Source organism: Rattus norvegicus, chromosome 6, assembly GCF_021556685.1.
Source record: "Rattus norvegicus strain SHRSP/BbbUtx chromosome 6, alternate assembly SHRSP_T2T, whole genome shotgun sequence".
Classification (NCBI taxonomy): Eukaryota; Metazoa; Chordata; class Mammalia; order Rodentia; family Muridae; genus Rattus; species Rattus norvegicus.
In genome coordinates, this window is record NC_141539.1 from 29832624 (window position 1) to 29850051 (window position 17428).

The following is a 17428-nucleotide window of genomic DNA, read 5'->3' on the forward strand; positions in this document are numbered from 1 at the left end:
CTCTCAAACATGTACTGAGAGGGAGTTGCTTGATCCCCTGGAAGACAAGTTCTGAGAGGGCGGGGCTTGGTCCCTGGAAGCTTATAGGTTCAAAAATAGGGGGTCAGTCTCCTACCACAATAGAAGCCATCATGCTTTGTCCCATTGCAGTATCTCAGGCTATGGAGCAGCTGGCGGAAAAGGTGGGAAGAACACCATGATGCGGTCCCATGGCGTGTCTGTCCTGGGCATCTTCAATCTGGAGAAAGATGACACGCTCTACATCCTTGTCGGTCAACAAGGGGAAGATGCCTGTCCCAGGGTAAGTTCCCAGAGCAGGGGCTTGTCCCAGCACCTGGAAAGATGAGAGTGACCTCTTGAAGGACAGTAACCTCCCATGACCCTTCTGGGGATTCATATTCAAAGACAGCATGACCTACAGCAACTCTGTCTGTGAATCCCCCTCCTTTCTTAGGGCCATTTGAGTGCATAAGGACACAGGTAATGGGGGAGTCTACTGCAGTTATAGCCCCATAGGAGCCAAGACTGAAGCTTGGGTTTCATGACTGCTTTTAAAGCCAAAGGTCTGAATCCTACCCAAATGGACCAAGGTTAGATGTTCTCTACAGAAGTAGGAAATGGAGTCCCCTTCTGCTCTGGCTGAGACACTGTTGTTTTGTACTTAATCATATTGTTTTGAATAGTGAACAGTCACTCAAAATCAGACATATGACCACATGTAGTTATATATAAAAGCACAAAATGTATGTGCTGAAAGATACAGCTAACAGTGGTGTCTTCTTTGGGGGAGACTGGAGCAGGGTGCCTGGTAAATAATGTCTAAAATTGTCACATAAAGGATGCTCTCAGGTCTGGGATGTAGCTCAGTTAGTAGAATGTTTGCCTAGCCTGCACGAGGTGTTTTTCCTGAGCATGGTGGTGCACACTCAAATTCCCGACACTTGGGAAACACAAGAAGGAGAATCAAGGTCATCATCAGCTGCATATGGAGTCTGAAGTCAGCCTGGGATAGGTGGACACAGGAGCCCCTAACTCAAAGAAAGAAAGAAAGAAAGAAAGAAAGAAAGAAAGAAAGAAAGAAAGAAAGAAAGAAAGAAAGAGAGAGAGAGAGAGAGAGAGAGAGAGAGAGAGAAAGAAAGAGAGAAAGAAAGAAAGAAAAGTCTTTATATTTATTTGTATGATTAAAGACTGAGAGCTGGAATGTTGGCAGTTCACTTCCCACTAGTGGCTTTTATGTTGTTCTAACGAACTACCTGTGAGAAACAATGTCTAAAGAGGAAGAGTCATCTTGGCTCACAGTTTCAAGAGGTCTCAGTCAGCGTCATGGAGAAGGGACAGAGGACTTCATAGCAGCAGATCTGGAAATAGAGGGGCCCAGCAGGAACTAGGACAAGAAAGATCTTCCAAGTCCCGTACCTGTTAACCTGCTTCAGCTAGACTTCACCCCTAAACACTCTACAACCCCCCAACTGGAAAACAAACACTCAGACTATAAGCCTATAGGGGACATTTCAGGATTAAACTCCCATTTTACAAACGAGGAAAGTGGAGAACACAGAGGTGAAGGGACTTATCATTCACTAAGAAGCCTAGAATCTAGAGTACCATTTTGGCTACATCCTACACTTGTCCGAACAGTAGTTTCTGTGACTTTTCCCCCATTTTTCCACTTATATAGCCCATCACTGGACAAGCCTCTGTGATCCCGAAGACAGCCTGGCATTGTGTTTCCTCGACCCCAGTGGGTCAAGGAAAAGTCTAGCGCAGGAGCCGAGAATGTCCAGAGTATTTGAAAGTGACCCACAGAACCAAACAGTGAGGGCTATCTAGACATCAGCCGTGAAGCCCCAGACACCCCAGTTGTCTGCCTCTTGCCTCGCCAGTGTTAGGGGGTGGTTAAAACCTTGCCACTGATGACCCTGCTGGCAGGAATTCAGGCCCCAAGATGCTTGGGTCAGTCTGCGGCACAGCTTTGCAGGAGTAGATCTCAGGCAAAGACCTGGGTCCCAGTCCCTGGCACAGCACCTTCTCCAACAGTCGTCCCAGAAGCCTCAGGGGGCCAATTAGGGAGCAGGACCGGCCAAGAAAGCTGTTCAATCCCACAAACGGAACTCAGCTCCAAAGAGCCAGGTGCCAGGCTGTGAGTTCAGGAGAGAGCAATTGAGAGCCCCTCCGTCGCCCCGCCCCCCCACCTCATACTTCCACCCCTCTTTCCGGTAACAGGAAGCCAGAGCACCAAGGCTGGTGGGTACAAACTCCAGTCTGAGAAATGCCTCTACTCCAACTTTTATTTAGGAGCCATAATCAGGAATCTGCAGGCTGTTATAATATATTAAGTCATTAAATTACAGGCTGCTGTAATTTTCACAGGAATTTATTGAGTGCTAATGTAATTCTTTCATCTAAGCAGAAAGATTGCATTGACTTCTGCAAGGGACTTTTACTTGATTGGATTGTAATCAGTTATGTCTTTTCACGGGACTATGTCCTCTTTTTTTTTTTTTTTAATTCAATTGTAATCTACTTGTTCCTCTAGGTTGCTGCACTTTATCATTCTTATTAATCAACCTACTTGTTCTCAAACTTTGGGCATACATAGGGACAGTTCCCAAGAGGGCAGGAGGAGGCCATCTCAGGCATAAGCAAGGGGAAGCGCCCTCTGCTGGTTGGGCCAGGCATACCATGCACACTCGAGCATGGGAAGAAGGTTATGGGTCCTCCTGCCCTCTCCTTGTGGGTCCTTAGGAGAGAAGGACCTGTCTTCAAGCATCATCTCTGCCTCCAGTTTTCACTGGGGGAAAAACTGAGAATGAAGTGAACTTTAAGAATCAAGCTGCTGGGGGTTGGGGATTTAGCTCAGTGGTAGAGTGCTTGCCTAGGAAGCGCAAGGCCCTGGGTTCGGTCCCCAGCTCCGAAAAAAAGAACCAAAAAAAAAAAAAAAAAAAGAATCAAGCTGCTGTTTAGCCAGCTTAACTGTATATCTGTGGGAGGCTCTCTACCCTGATGCCTGGCTATCTCAAGCTCTGGGCTCAGGAAGTCTGCTCTAGCAGCTGCTGGAAAACACCCCTTTACACACACACACACACACACACACACACAGAGAGAGAGAGAGAGAGAGAGAGAGAGAGAGACAGAGACAGAGAGACAGAGAGAGACAGAGAGAGACAGAGAGAGACAGAGAGAGACAGAGAGACAGAGAGAGACAGAGAGACAGAGAGACAGAGAGAGACAGACACAGACACAGACACAGACACAGACACAGACACAGACACAGACACAGACACAGACACACAGAGAGCCTATTTCCTACCAGACCTTGCCTCACAACATGAGCCCAAATCAGGCTTCCTCCACATAAGCACTGTTGGAATTTTAGAGCAGAACTTCTTTACAGCAGAGAGGGACCTCTTCCATGTCGTATATGGTATTCAGAGGGACCTCTTCCATGTCGTATATGGTATTCAGTAGCATCCTCATCTTCCACCACTTGATGCCAACCATATCCTCAGCAACAACCATCAAAAAAACATCTCCTGAAAATCCCAGATGCCCCCTAGATGGCAAAATCACTGACCTAATTGCTAAGCCCCATACCCCTACCCAGGAAACACCAGGAAGGCCAGTGCATTAGCCAGGCCATCCTCTGTTCATTCAAAATGACTCAACAAACATGAACTGAGTACCTGTGTGTGCCATCCGACCCTCCTCGGAAATAGGGACATTCAATGAATGAGAAAGATCTTACATAAGACACACTTATTCTAGTGAGGAGAGAAAGACTTGGCCAGCCTCAGTCCCTGGGCTGGTAGCATGCCTGTGCACCCAAGGAGAGAGGCTGAAGGCAAAAGGGGTCACTAAGAGGTGAGGGCCAAGGGAACAGGCTGGGACAGGCCGCTGTGATGACATCCCACATCCTCAAAGCCAAATAGAGTTATGAAGGGTATCCCTCCAAAGTCTCACCGTGGCTGCACCATGAAGTTTGGATCCCATGGGGACAAGAGAAGAGGCAAGCACCAGATTCAAAGACTACTGCATTCACCCAGCAAGAGATGCTGGTGGCTTGGACCATGTAGTCTAAGTGGAGGTGATGGAAACTGACTAGATACTGGGCACACTTGGAAAATGAAATCCGAAAGGGCTTCCTGCCTGATTACATGAGGAACTGGGAGAAAGAAAAGTCAAGAGTGACTCCAAGAACTGAGTGCTGTGGTCACCTGGCAAAGGGTACTGCAGAAGGGACAGCTTGGGCTGGACTCATTCCTGTAATCCCAACAAGTTGGAGGTCAGCTGGACCTGCATACTGAGTTTCAGGCTAGCCCCAATTACAAGTGAGACTGTCTTAAAACACACACACACACACACACACACACAGTAGGTTTGGGGACAAGGTGAGGAGGTCACGGTCAGCACACTGACTACCGAGATCCCGTAGACAACAAAGTATCTATGGGAGATGGCAGATGGGCAACACAGACAGACTGCTGGGGCTTAGAAGAGATCCAGGGAGGAAGACCTAAATCAACATAGAGATCATGAGCTGAGGTTGCTTGTGGTGTGGTCCAGATAGAGAAGAGAAACCAAGGATGTGCCCTGGGTCTCGCTATTTAGAGGTTAGAAGGAAAAGGATTCTTCTAACAGGAGGTAGGACTTAGGGGGTGGGAGGAGGGTCCTACGAGTTGGGTGAAGAAGTACGCCATCTCCACCAGCGGCTCTTGCTAGGTCAGAGAGATGCTTGCTGAGAACAGGTCACCTCTTAGGTATCCTCTGCCCCAATTTAAGGGATGCATGGGACAGGAACATGGGACAGGCCATCCTCGAGCTCCACTGCTCTTGCCCCCGCACTATACCAGCAGTCTCCAGAATCATTTCTCAGAAAGAGGCACCTCCAGGGTGTGGAGGTCACACTGCTAGCCGCCAGAGGAGAGAGAGAAGGGGAGACAGGTCTGGAAGCTGATCTTTTCAGCTCTGCTGGTTCACTCTGGACAGCCCTTTGAGTTACAGTTGGAGGCAAGTCTGGGACCCTGAGGGTCTCATCAAAGTACTGTTCAACTGGCAGCCCCCATCCTCTCTCCCTCACCCAGGACCCAGCAGCCTCTGAGTGTCACCCGTTCCTGTCCAGGGCCACCCACCCAGCAGTCTTCCTGCAGCCCTGGCTATAGCTGCACATACCGGGGAGAAATGCTAGCTCTACTCCAGCAGTCCAGAGCTTTCCGTGCACACTAAATCCACCCTAAGAAATGTCAAATTATTTCCCATCATTAAATCTAAAATGCCATAAAACAAATTGCATCTCGGCTGTTTATCTGGAAGTTTCCCGGGTACCCACTGCCGACACTCCTGAATACTTTAGCATGAGGAGTGGCTCAAGATGGATTGCCACGTCCACCGGCTGGTTATGCAGCAGCGTTTGATGAAAATTTGATGTTTTATTGGCTTTTATTCCATTAAGTGTAAGAGAAGTCATTTTCCTCTGAGGTCAGGCTGGTGTTTCGAGAATTCATCTGAGCTGCGGTGGCCACGGAAGGTGTGAGCAGTCTTCAGGCAGTAGCCTCTTCCTCCCAGGATTCCAGGATTTTATGTGACAGACATCCCAGCATAATCCCAGAAACCTCCACATCCCCAGAGGCCTGAGGGGCCCAGAGGTGAATCCGATGAGATACTAATTCAGCCACCTATCCATCCTTAATATGTGTGGCACACAATATTAGCCCCAGTCTGCACATCCATGCAACCTGTGATGGCACCGTTCCCATCCCACACCTGAGAATCACAGCGGCAGTCACTCGAAGTGATGATGAACCTAGCTATCAGATTCCAGGGCCCACAACCTCTTCTACATGGCAGGCAGGGGACTCTACCAGGGGCTACATGCCAGAGATTTTTAGAAACAAGGAAAAGGACATTAGATGGGAATAATAATATGTATAAGGTGGGGGGTGACTTTCCCAAAGGTGAGCTGAGAATGGAAATTCTACAATGGGTTTTATTTGTTCTGTATTTATTTTCAATTCTTCTCATAACCTTCCAGAACTGTAGAGGGTGTGTGTGTGTGTGTGTGTGTGTGTGTGAGAGAGAGAGAGAGAGAGAGAGAGAGAGAGAGAGAGAATGTGTGTGTGAGAGAGAGAATGTGTGTGTGCATGTGTGAGAGACAGAGAGACAAAGACAGAGAGACAGAGACAGAGAGACAGAGAGGCAGACAGAGACAGACAGATTTCAATGGCTTTTCACACTCAAGTCCAGCACTGATCACCACAGGGCCCCTGCCCTGACCTGGCTGTTCACTTAATCTGTATTTGCCCTCCAGCCTCACTTCCCAGGGTCTTAGCATCCCTTCTGGGTAGCCACAAGATTCTAACTGGGCCTTCTGGACTAAGCTGGATTTTTCTACCCAAGCCCTTTAAGCTTTTCCCTGCACTCCCCACTTACCTTCTTTCCTGTAGGTCATGCTACTCTTCCCTCTTGGAATGACCTGAATATTCCTTGTCCCTGCTGAAACTCTCCCCATACTCTACAGCCCACCCAGAAGTCACCTCCTGCAGGCAGTCCTCCCTGACTGCAATCCATCCCTCAGCTTACAATAACATTTGCATCCAAGCCAGCCTTTCTGGCCCCACTGGTCAACGTGATCATTGTTTGTGTGTGTGTGTGTTCATTTTTGACTCCTCAATTCGACCATAAGCCTTCCAGAGGTGATCAGATCCTACCGTAAGCACACAAGGTCCCTGACTGGGACTCAAACCTAATAAGGCGGTCTTTGTTCGTACAGGCAAACCAACTAATCCAGAAAGTATGTGTCGGCGAGAACAATGTGATAGAAGAAGAGATCCGAGTGAACAGAAGCGTTCACGAGTGGGCAGGAGGAGGAGGAGGTGGGGGTGGAGCCACCTACGTGTTTAAGGTGAGGTCTTCTCCGTTCAAGGACAGGCTGTAGCAATGGCTGGAGCACACTGTGGTGTTATAGCCCCAGAACAAAGCTAAACAGAACCCCCTGGGATGGTCTATGCTGAGTTAACTATGGGAACCAATAGCCCAGAGGGTGGGTGGGTTTGTCTGCCTGAGAAAGGGTAACCAACTTTGCCTTTTAACCTCTGGGCTTCTCAGCCAGCCAGGCCCAGCAGACATTTTTTTTTTAACATTATCAAAGCCAGACCATGATTGTAAGCAGGTTTCCAACCGGGTGCTCTCCCTGGAGACAATGAATGCTGTTAGGGGCTTATTCCTGAACTTGTGGAGATCCAAGAGAGGACTGAAGAAGGAGGAGGGGAAACCTGCTTCTAATCACCAGCAACACTAACTCCAGGGAAGGGGCTGCTGGGAAGACCCTCCAGGATCCATCCCAGCTCATTTGTAACCTATTAAGAGATGCGGACCCTGGTGGGTTTGTATCACCGGTTGAACCCCAACTGATATGAAAGCTAGACAGAGGGGGAGTTACTATAACATCAATTCGGGACCCTCAAACCTCCACGGATGGGCAAGTCACCCCACTGCCCTGCAAATTGTTAAGTTGAAACATTTAAGCTGGGGCAGAGGGTCTCCCTGACGCTCGCCCAGCTTGGTCTCTTCATCTCCGAATGTCTCCCCTGGGCAGATGAAAGACGGCGTGCCCGTGCCCCTGATTATTGCGGCCGGCGGTGGTGGCAGGGCCTATGGGGCCAAGACAGAAACGTTCCACCCAGAGAGACTGGAGAATAACTCCTCAGTTCTAGGGCTGAACGGCAATTCCGGAGCCGCAGGTAAAGCCCCGCCCTCTACCAGAAATTTCCCAGGGACCCTGAAGGAATAGTAGTCACTGGGCCATGAGTACTGGGAGCTATTCTTATTGATGCCAATGTTGGGGGGGTGCAGGGGAGGGGACCTCATTGCCTCTGAAGCTAGCTTGCAGGCTTGAGGCTTGCTGAATAACCCTATGGAGGCGCGGGACCCCAACCCTCCAGTTTCTAGAGCTGACAAAACCTGCACGCCTTGCCTGCGAAGGGGCAGAAGGGGGCTCAACTCAGATTTGTTTGCCATTGCTGTGAATTGGAGTGTGTCCCTCATCTGAGCCTCACTGTAAGCTCGGTTCCCAGTTACTAGCATCGAATCAGCTCTCTCGGAAGCCCCATCCCGTCTGTCTCTTTACTATACTGCCCTCTCTGGGCTTGGAGGACCTCAACCAAGGAGTTCATCCAGAAGATTCCACCTGGCAGGTTACCTCTTACAGTCCCAGGAGAGCCACTCATATGCTGACTCGGTTCCTTCTGCATGGGTTTCCAGGGCCCACTGAGGTCATCTCCTGGAGTCATTGGATTCGATGTCTCCTAGAATGTTGTGTGGAACAAGGAGGTGGAATGGGCACTGGACTCTCAAGGACCAGCAGGAGACATTCATTGTAATCAAGTGCTAGTGGCCGTACACAGAGTGTAATTCTGCTGGTTAATCCCCTTTCCAAGACCATAAGGCAGCCCCAGAAGTTCCTGAAGCACAGCTAAGCGGCTGCCAACACCATCGGGCACTACCCCACTCCCTGCCTATCTTCTCCACAACTCCGAAGCAGGCTGAGCCTGGCACAAGGCAGCTAGTAGACAAGTTTTCTTCCTGTCAGACTTAACTAGCCCACACTTGGCACTTGAAGAATGTTTCTGAGCTCAGTCCGGTAGCTCTAACATCTACTACCCTCGACATTTCGATTTCAATCTTTATTATCTTCAAGTTCCAGGTGGGGAAATGGGGGTGGGGGGGTGGGGCTCAGAATGAGGAGGCAATGGCCTGGATTTCACAGCCAGCAAACAGTGAAACCCTTGGGACTAAATAGAGCCTGACCCTGCCAGGAACTAGTGCAGTGACCTTGGCAGGGGCCCAGCAGTTGGCGGCAGAGACTTGTTAGAATGGAAACAGTAAAGTGATCCTTCACTTTCTCTGAGATGTTCCGTCATCATTCTGCCTGTCCGCAGTGTCCCCCAAGTCTCTACTGAAGTGCACTGTCTTTCCGGAAGCAGGAAAACAAGGAACAACTTTATAGGCACGTGCTGTGGTTTAAGAGGTGTCACTAGCGCCAATGACTCGCTACTCCTAGCTCCTAGCTCCGTAATGAGCCGGGTCCTGGAACACAGTTAGTGGGAATGGCCCTCAAAGACCACCACATCCCCCTTCTAACTTCCTCAGCTCCGGTTCAGTTCCTTCCGGTACCGCCAGCCCCCTCCAGAGCCTCGTCTCCTCTCTCCCGCAGGTGGTGGAGGCGGCTGGAATGATAACACTTCCTTGCTCTGGGCCGGAAAGTCTTTGTTGGAGGGCGCCGCCGGAGGACATTCCTGCCCCCAGGCCATGAAGAAGTGGGGGTGGGAGACAAGAGGGGGTTTCGGAGGGGGTGGAGGGGGGTGCTCCTCAGGTGGAGGAGGCGGAGGATATATAGGTAAAGATGATTCGCGTTCTAGGTGTCACTCTTCCCCCTCTTAGTCCTAGGCTCCTCCCTCCCTGTCACCTTCCCGCTCCCACCGCACCCCCCCCCAGTGTAGACTGTGACGTCACTGCACGCTCCCCTCCCCTCTGCCTGGCTTGGGCCCGCCAGAGGTAGGGTGTTGGCTTCTGAGCCAGCATCCTTCCTCCAGGCTTGTGTAGCTATGGCATCAAGATCCTACGTGATCCTTGATCCCTCCCATCCCCCCACTCACGCTCCCCTTTCAAAGCTGAACATAAAAGCGTTTGGCTTCCCCTAAGGTTCCATGAACCACCCAAGGACCAGGCAGCCCCGAAGACCAGATTCTTCTAGCCCCTACAGCTTATTTGAGGGGCCTGGCTAAGCCAGCAAAGCCAAGCCTGGTCTACGGTGTCACGGGCTCCTCCCTCTCAGCTTTCTGTCCAGCCCACTAGCTGCTTGAGAGCAGTATTGTTCATGCGGGTGAAAACTACACCCAGAAGCCACTGCAGGCAGCTTCAGACCCAGCCCTGCACCGAACAGCCTCCCGTTGATTCCTCCATGGCCTTGGGAAGAGTTTGCAGCTAAGAGACTGGCAGATGATACCCCTACCCTCCCCCCAGATTAGGACACACTGCATGCCAGCACTGTGACGTTCTTCGTGTCTGTGTTTTGCTTTGTTGCTGTGTGGGAAACGCTTGTGCTAACCACACAAGCTTCCTTTCTAAGCTTTGGGTGGATGGGAGGACCCTGGGGCAGGGAGAACCCCAAGATCACCCAGTCCCAGATGAAAGGAGGGACAGGAGCCTGAAGGCACAGTGGCTCATCTCCTCCCACCCCCAGATCCCATCATGACCCCCAAACAACCCAAGCAACTCTCTAAGCCACAAGAATGCACCCCAACCTCAAGAGATTAGCACCTTCTAGACTCTTGCGTGCCTGCTACTTAGTACGGAGGCCTCCGCAGTGTGAGACTCCCTGGATGATCTGACTCCAACCCAGAGGAGAGATTGGCCCCACACACCCGGCATCTACAGAGTTAAACCAATGTACAGCTGCTGTGCCTGAAACCTCCCTTCCCTCCACACCTCCCTGTTCCACAGGCCCCCAGTGACCCGTAGCTTTGGCCAGAATTGCATGCCTGTTGATGTGCCTGAGTGTTGAGATTTGGGCACCCACCTTTTGGGGTTCAACTCTTCTCTGGTTTGCCACAGGTGGCAACGCAGCATCAAACAATGACCCCGAAATGGATGGGGAAGATGGGGTTTCCTTCATCAGTCCATTGGGTATCCTGTATACCCCGGCCTTAAAAGGTACCCCCTCTACCAGGTGACGATACAAACGTAAGCCATTTCTCCCACCAACCTGCAAATTATGTGGGGTCAGGCGTGCCGAGGCGTGGCTGTGGACCATCTGCAGATACAAGTCTTCCCCACAGCTCACCTCAACATATTGTGTGGAAGTTGGGGGTATGTGGCTGAATTTAGGCAGAGAGGCAGAGCATGGACCACCAGACAGGGCAGGAAAATGACACAAGAGTAGCTAGAACACGTGTACCAGCGCCAGGGTCCTGAATGCCAGTCTGTCACACACAGACAGACACACATCCTCAGCCACAGCTCTACTCACCCAAAGCATGGAGATGTGCTTTCAGCCGCAGAGGGACCTAGACAGGGACCACAAGAATCCATAGCAAGCAGCCGGAGATAAAGTTCAAGGGCAGGGACCCGAGGGTCCAGGGCGATGGATCTTCGTGTTCAGCCTGAGACCTGTCCTCCCTCCTTGTCACCAGTGATGGAGGGCCATGGGGAAGTGAATATCAAGCACTATCTAAACTGCAGCCACTGTGAGGTAGACGAATGTCACATGGACCCCGAGAGCCACAAAGTCATCTGCTTCTGTGACCATGGGACCGTGCTGGCTGACGATGGTGTCTCCTGCATTGGTAAGGGACAGCAATGGGGGAGGGGAGGAAGGGCAAAGCTTAAGCCAACTGAAGGAGCCCAGTTGTTTTCTAAGCGTCTTGTCTGTCGCTCATTCACGTTCTGAAAACTGAGCGAAGAGACCTTGTGTGAAGGGCAGGGCACCTGAGGCAGTCTCAGAATTGCCTACAAACTTACCAAACCCAGGGAGCAAAACCTGAGGCATCTCTACCAACGGGCCAAACATCCCGTGTCACTCAAGTACCTATCATGGGGACCTCGGCCCTCCGAAGACACCCCTGTATTGAGGAGTTTCAGAGCCAGGCCCTGTGACTTTGAACTTCCTGTGTATGGTTCCTGACTGGACACAGACTTTAGTACACACGTTCAATGAGGATGCGTTTGTTTTTGAGTCTCGTCCATATTCAGTAGCTTTTGTTCTGACCACACAGAGTCTAAGCCTGCTTCCATCCCAGAGCCCCTCCTCTGCACATGCGCCAAGTCTCCCTTGAGACACACAGGTTCCAAGCCAGACCCAGAAGCACAGGCCTATGACCCCAGTGGAGACAGAAGAGTGGAAACATCAAGGCCTGACTGGGCTACGGAGGAATTTAAGGCTAGCCTGAGTAACTTAATCAAGAACCCTGTCTCAAAGTAAAAACTACACAAAGGTCTGGGGATGTAGCTCAGGGTATACACTAGACCCGACTTCAGTCCAAAGGGAGAAGGTGGGTGGAGGGAGGAAAGAAAGGAAAAGAAAAAAATATATAGTAAAGAAACAAGGTATGGGAAGGAGAGGGGAAAGGATGGGGAAGGGGAGGAGAGAGGAGGAAGAGAAAAGGAAGAAAGGAAAGGAAAGGAAAGGAAAGAGGAAAGGAGGGGAGGGGAAGGGGAAAGAATGGGAGAAGAAAGAGAAAAAGGAAGAGGAGAGGACAAGAGGAGAAGAAGGGGGGGAAGAGAGAGGAGAGGAGAGGAGAGGAGAGGAGAGGAGAGGAGAGGAGAGGAGAGGAGAGGAGAGGAGGAAGGGAAGCGGGGAAGGAGTAGAGGTAGGGACAGGGAAGGGAAGGGAAGGGGAAGGAAGGAAAGAAAATGGAAGGGGAAGGGAAAAGGAAAGGATTGAGAGGGGAGGGAAGGGGAGGGGAGGGGAAGGAAGGAAAGGGAGGGGTAGTCTGTGAACAGAATGCATTCAGTCTGGCCAGGATGGGGCTCACAGGGCCTTCTCCTGTTCTAAGGCCATAAGAAACAATTTCACTCCTGAGGGTGTCACCAAGGGACCTTACTTCTGGGTCCTCCTGAGTATGGAATCAGTCCCCTAAGGTTCCCAAGTCTCTTCCATGTCCACTCCTGTTTTCCCCCTCTGTCCGCATCCCATCCTTGTGCAGCTGATTTTGGGGACCGACACCCAAGATTGATATTCATCCCTGTTGAATTTTCCCTCTACCCCAAAGCTACTGCTGGGAGCCTGTGAGACCAGGATGAGCCTGCTTAGGGTCCATTGTCCCCTGAAAAGGGAGGTGTGAAAAGATCTCCAGAGACTGGGAACAGCAGGTGGCTTTTCCAGCTGGGGAGGGTATTTCTGACTTGGGACCTGCTCAGAGGAGAATCAGCATGGTGGTCAGTGCCCCATCGGGACCTGTCTTCCAGTGTCGCCCACCCCGGAACCCCACCTGCCGCTCTCATTGATCCTCTCCGTCGTGACCTCTGCCCTGGTGGCCGCTCTCGTTCTGGCATTCTCCGGCATCATGATTGGTGAGTACGCCAGAGCAGCAGTGCTTCTGAGGGGACAAAGCAAGTCCCGCAAGGATAGCATCTAAGGATATTCATGGACACCAAGGTCACCCTGCCCTGATAGGTCCCAGACCTGGGTGGGCCAAGTGAGAGCAGAACCATCAACCCTCTACCCACCAGAGGATCCGCAGTTTCAGAGAGGAGTCTCTGATGCTGATCTCTGACTCTGCATGGCCTTCTGACTGTTCACGGAGATGGAAACCCTTCAGTGCCCAACACGATAGAGAAAGCTTTTCCTGCACCCCATCTTTGTGTCAGCTCTTCTGTGCTTGAGGGAACTCTGGTCCTGGCTGGGGCCACCCCCTGTGTATATGTGGCTCAAGCCATACTAGCCAGAGATTTAACTGGTTTCTGGGTACCTTCCATCCAACTAAGGTAGGCCGTCACAGAGGCCGGATATGTCTGTGCGACAGGACCTTGTGTCTGTGCTCAATGTGGACCATGCAGCTGTACAATGCTCTGATAGATAAGCAGAGACAGGAGCCAGGCACAGGGAATATCCCAGAAGTATGCAGGCAGACTCATTCCTAGGAGACCTGAGGTACCTCTGATGGCCATCCTGGGTCCCAAAATGCCCCCCAAGAAACTCTCTAAAACATCCCTCTGCTGTGTGACCTTCGCAAGGTCCCTAACTAACCTCCTTTTGTTCCTTCGTGTCTAATGGATCTCAGCCATCTCCCCAATAAAATCCTGGCACGTCCATCTGTTAGGGGTTAGTTTTAGTTTTCAATCTGACCCAGTCTAGAATCATCTGAGAAGATCATCTCAGTGACGAGTTATCTAATTTAGGTGACCCATATACATGTCTGTGAAGGATTTTCTTAGTTGTGTTAAGTGACATGAGATGACCCACCCTAAAAGTGGCAACACCTCCCTAAACCCCCAGGTTTGGTTACTGGACTGCATTTAAAAGGGAGAATGTGAGGTGAATCCAGGCGTGCCTTTCTTCTCTGCTCTTGACTAGATGTGACCAAACCACTTCAGGTTCTCACTGTCTTGACTTCCCCACAATGATGGACTATACCCTGGACTTGTGAGCCAAAGAAAACCCTTTATCCCCTAAACTGCTTTGTCAGTCTGTTAACAAAACCCCGTGCCTGTGTGACACAATAAAAAATATGCCAGTTAGGTGATTTTAAGTGTCACGCTTGTTCTCCATGGAGAAGGAATACTCTGACACGCTCAATCACTCTGTTAGTGTTGTTAACGGTGATGGGAAAGTTGAGAGGTCAAGGTCTGGAAGAGGTGGCCTCTGCTGAGCTTCACCTGGTCCAGACCCCCTCACAGCCGACACCCATCTGTCCGCAGTGTACCGCCGGAAGCACCAGGAGTTGCAAGCTATGCAGATGGAGCTGCAGAGCCCTGAGTATAAGCTGAGCAAGCTACGGACCTCGACCATCATGACAGACTACAACCCCAACTACTGCTTTGCTGGCAAGACTTCATCCATCAGTGACCTGAAGGAGGTGCCTCGGAAAAACATCACCCTCATCCGGTGAGCTTCCTGCCTCTGTCCCAGGGCTGGGTTCTCTGTGCCATGGCCTCCTCTAGCCACAGGGAGCCTGAACAGCCATCCCCGGGTACAGCCCCGGCCTCTCGGGGAGACATGCTTAGTGTCCATAGGCTCATGGGAATGTTTGCTTGCTTCAGCACCCTGTGTGTTCACGAAATTTATGAAATGAAAAGGATAAATCAAGTTCTCAAAGTTCAGAAGACTCCTGGCCCCAGTTCTGTTCTCTGAGCATCCAAAGAACTCATGATTTCCTCTGTCATCCACCACGACACCCCACAGCGAGGATCTGTCAATCATCTGCCCCTGTTCCCAGAAGTATCGCCCTCTTCCAGATATGAGTCATCCCTCACCTTTGTCCCTAGCAGACACCAAGGACTCACTAACTCTTCGTTAAGAGAATAAACATCTGATCATCTTCATGAATCCCTGTTAGACCTGTGTTTGATCTATTTTCTGTGTGCTATCACACAATGCCACAGGATGGGTAGTTATGAAGAAAAGAGGTTCGATTTGTCTCAGAGTTAGGAACCCGAGGTCTGTGACTGTATCTGGTGATGACCTTCTTGCTTGCAAAGACAGAGTGGGCACCCTAAGCTACCAGGACCCGCCCATGGGATGCTCCACCTTAACAACCTTGCCTCATCTGAATCACTTCCTCTCCTCATAGTCAGGATTGCTTTTCTGCGTGTGAACCTCAAACCTTAGCAGACCTGTTCTCACCAGAGCAGATAAAGAAATGGAGGCCCAATAACAGTGCGAACATTAGTTTCTCCAACATTCTCGGTGGCTATACGAACACACTTGAGGGCAGGCCCCATGCCCAGCAGTAGGTGGCTAACACAAAGTGAACTCGATGGTATTTTTTAGAGGTTTTCTAACTCATAATGCTTTACCTGGGCTACTGCTGCTGCTGCTGTTGCTTCCTCCTCCTCCTCTTCCTCCTCCTCTTCCTCCTCCTCTTCCTCCTCCTCTTCCTCTTCCTCCTCCTCCTCTTTTTCTTTCTCCTCTTCCTCCTCCTCTTCTTGTTACCTTACAGGTCTTTTACTTGTGCATTATGGTTTTTAGTTTTGTGTTTTTAGATTTGTGTGTATGAATGTGTGTGTCTCTGAGTTTCTTCAGGTTTTTTGTTTTTGTTTTGTTTTCTGTTTGTTTTGACCTATTCTGACTGGTTTGTTTGGATTTTGTATTGTTGTTGTTGTTGTTGTTGTTGTTGTTACGTTAGATTCCTGTTTTGCTTTTTTTATGAGAGAAATAAAGGGGGTGGCTTTAGGTGGGTGGGTGATCTGGGAGGAGTTAGGGAAGGGGAAACCATAATATGAATAAATTGTATGAAAATATACTCACTTTCAGTTTAAAAAATAAAATAAGGTAATTTAAATAAGAAAGGAAAGAAAGAAGAGAAGAGAAATGGAGGCCAGGGTGACATAGTGAAGCCAAGCTGAAGGTGTAACTCCCGAGTGGTCACCCTTCCTCTTGTGTGTGTACACTGAATGTGACACTGATCTCCAGGTCCCCAGCTGCCTGTGGCTCACTTAACTGTGACTTGTCTTGTCTTCTTGGTACAGGGGCCTAGGCCATGGCGCATTTGGGGAGGTGTATGAAGGCCAGGTATCTGGAATGCCCAATGACCCAAGCCCTCTACAAGTGGCTGTAAAGGTGAGGGGTGGCTCCACCTTCCGCCTAGCCTTAGCCTGAGGTCCCTGTGGGCTACAGCCACAGCTCACAGCCACCTTCTCCTCCCACCCTACCTTCCAGACGCTGCCGGAAGTGTGTTCAGAGCAAGATGAGCTGGACTTCCTCATGGAAGCTCTGATCATCAGGTAAAGGCACAGAGGCCCAGCCTCTCCCCCGACCCCTCAAGGCATAGAAAGATCTTTCTAATGGATGGGGATCTTTAGAGGAAACTGGATATATGTTGGTCCCAACATCCCCCTACCCACACAACCACGGGAAGGACCCCTGAAGTGGAGCAACCGCCCATGATTATCTCAGGAAGGATCTGAGTGGCCTAATTACTGATAGCACCATGCCTCCCCAGCTTCCTAGTGCCAGCCATTGGCTCCCATTCCTCACTTAAGGAAGCATTCTTGCATTAGATGGTATCTCCCACCCCATCCCCCCCCAAGTGACTCTTCCAGAGCTGAGGTCCTTGGACATAGAGTAAGGAAACCAATGAAAGATAGCCGACCACCATACCCCACATCGACAATGACAAGGGCTGCACCCTAACAGATAAGGCAGGCCTGCATTGAAACCAGGAACTTCCTGGGGGTAGCAATTCAGGTCTCTTGAAGGAGGAGGCAGACAGTTGTCCTTGTGACCTGAAGGAGGCTCACAGATGTCTCTGGCGCTATGATGCCTCCAAACATCCTGACCCGGGGAGGTGGCCTGGAGTGGTCCAGGTTGAAGCAGCAAGAATACAGCCAAAAGCTGTCTGAGTGATACATTTATAGGCTCTGGAACGTGTGGAAGACACACTGCCAGGATAGCACTTTGCTTTAAAAAATAATATTTATTTTCTAGTTATATATGTCATATAAGAGTAATAAATAAAACCTAAAACGTATAAGATTACATAGAAGGAGAGCTTAATCATGTAGTATTCCTACTAGGTAGTAATAAATGGATATATTTCAGCATATAATCACCAGTCTTTCAACTCAGAGTGTGTGTGTGTGTGTGTGTGTGTGTGTGTGTGTGTGTGTGTGTGTCCATCTGGGGTTTCCTAGCCCCACTGTTCTGCATATCCTAAAATGACAAGATAAACCAAATCTCAGGACCTTGGGTCCTAATCAGTCCCTGCCCATGTGG

At 50.3% G+C, this 17428-nt stretch overlaps 1 protein-coding gene across 2 annotated transcripts in view; it reads left to right on the forward strand.

Annotated features, from left to right (window-relative positions):
* Alk (ALK receptor tyrosine kinase) overlaps window positions 1-17428 on the forward strand; it is a 719717-nt gene that overhangs the window by 673686 nt on the left and 28603 nt on the right. For both annotated transcript variants that reach the window (NM_001169101.3, XM_087552352.1), the window contains 10 exons: window positions 151-301; window positions 6767-6898; window positions 7592-7736; window positions 9209-9391; window positions 10609-10707; window positions 11187-11339; window positions 12961-13065; window positions 14413-14599; window positions 16183-16273; window positions 16373-16437. In NM_001169101.3, coding sequence (NP_001162572.1) covers window positions 151-301; window positions 6767-6898; window positions 7592-7736; window positions 9209-9391; window positions 10609-10707; window positions 11187-11339; window positions 12961-13065; window positions 14413-14599; window positions 16183-16273; window positions 16373-16437 — 1311 coding nt within the window. The remainder of the gene's footprint in view (window positions 1-150; window positions 302-6766; window positions 6899-7591; window positions 7737-9208; window positions 9392-10608; window positions 10708-11186; window positions 11340-12960; window positions 13066-14412; window positions 14600-16182; window positions 16274-16372; window positions 16438-17428) is intronic.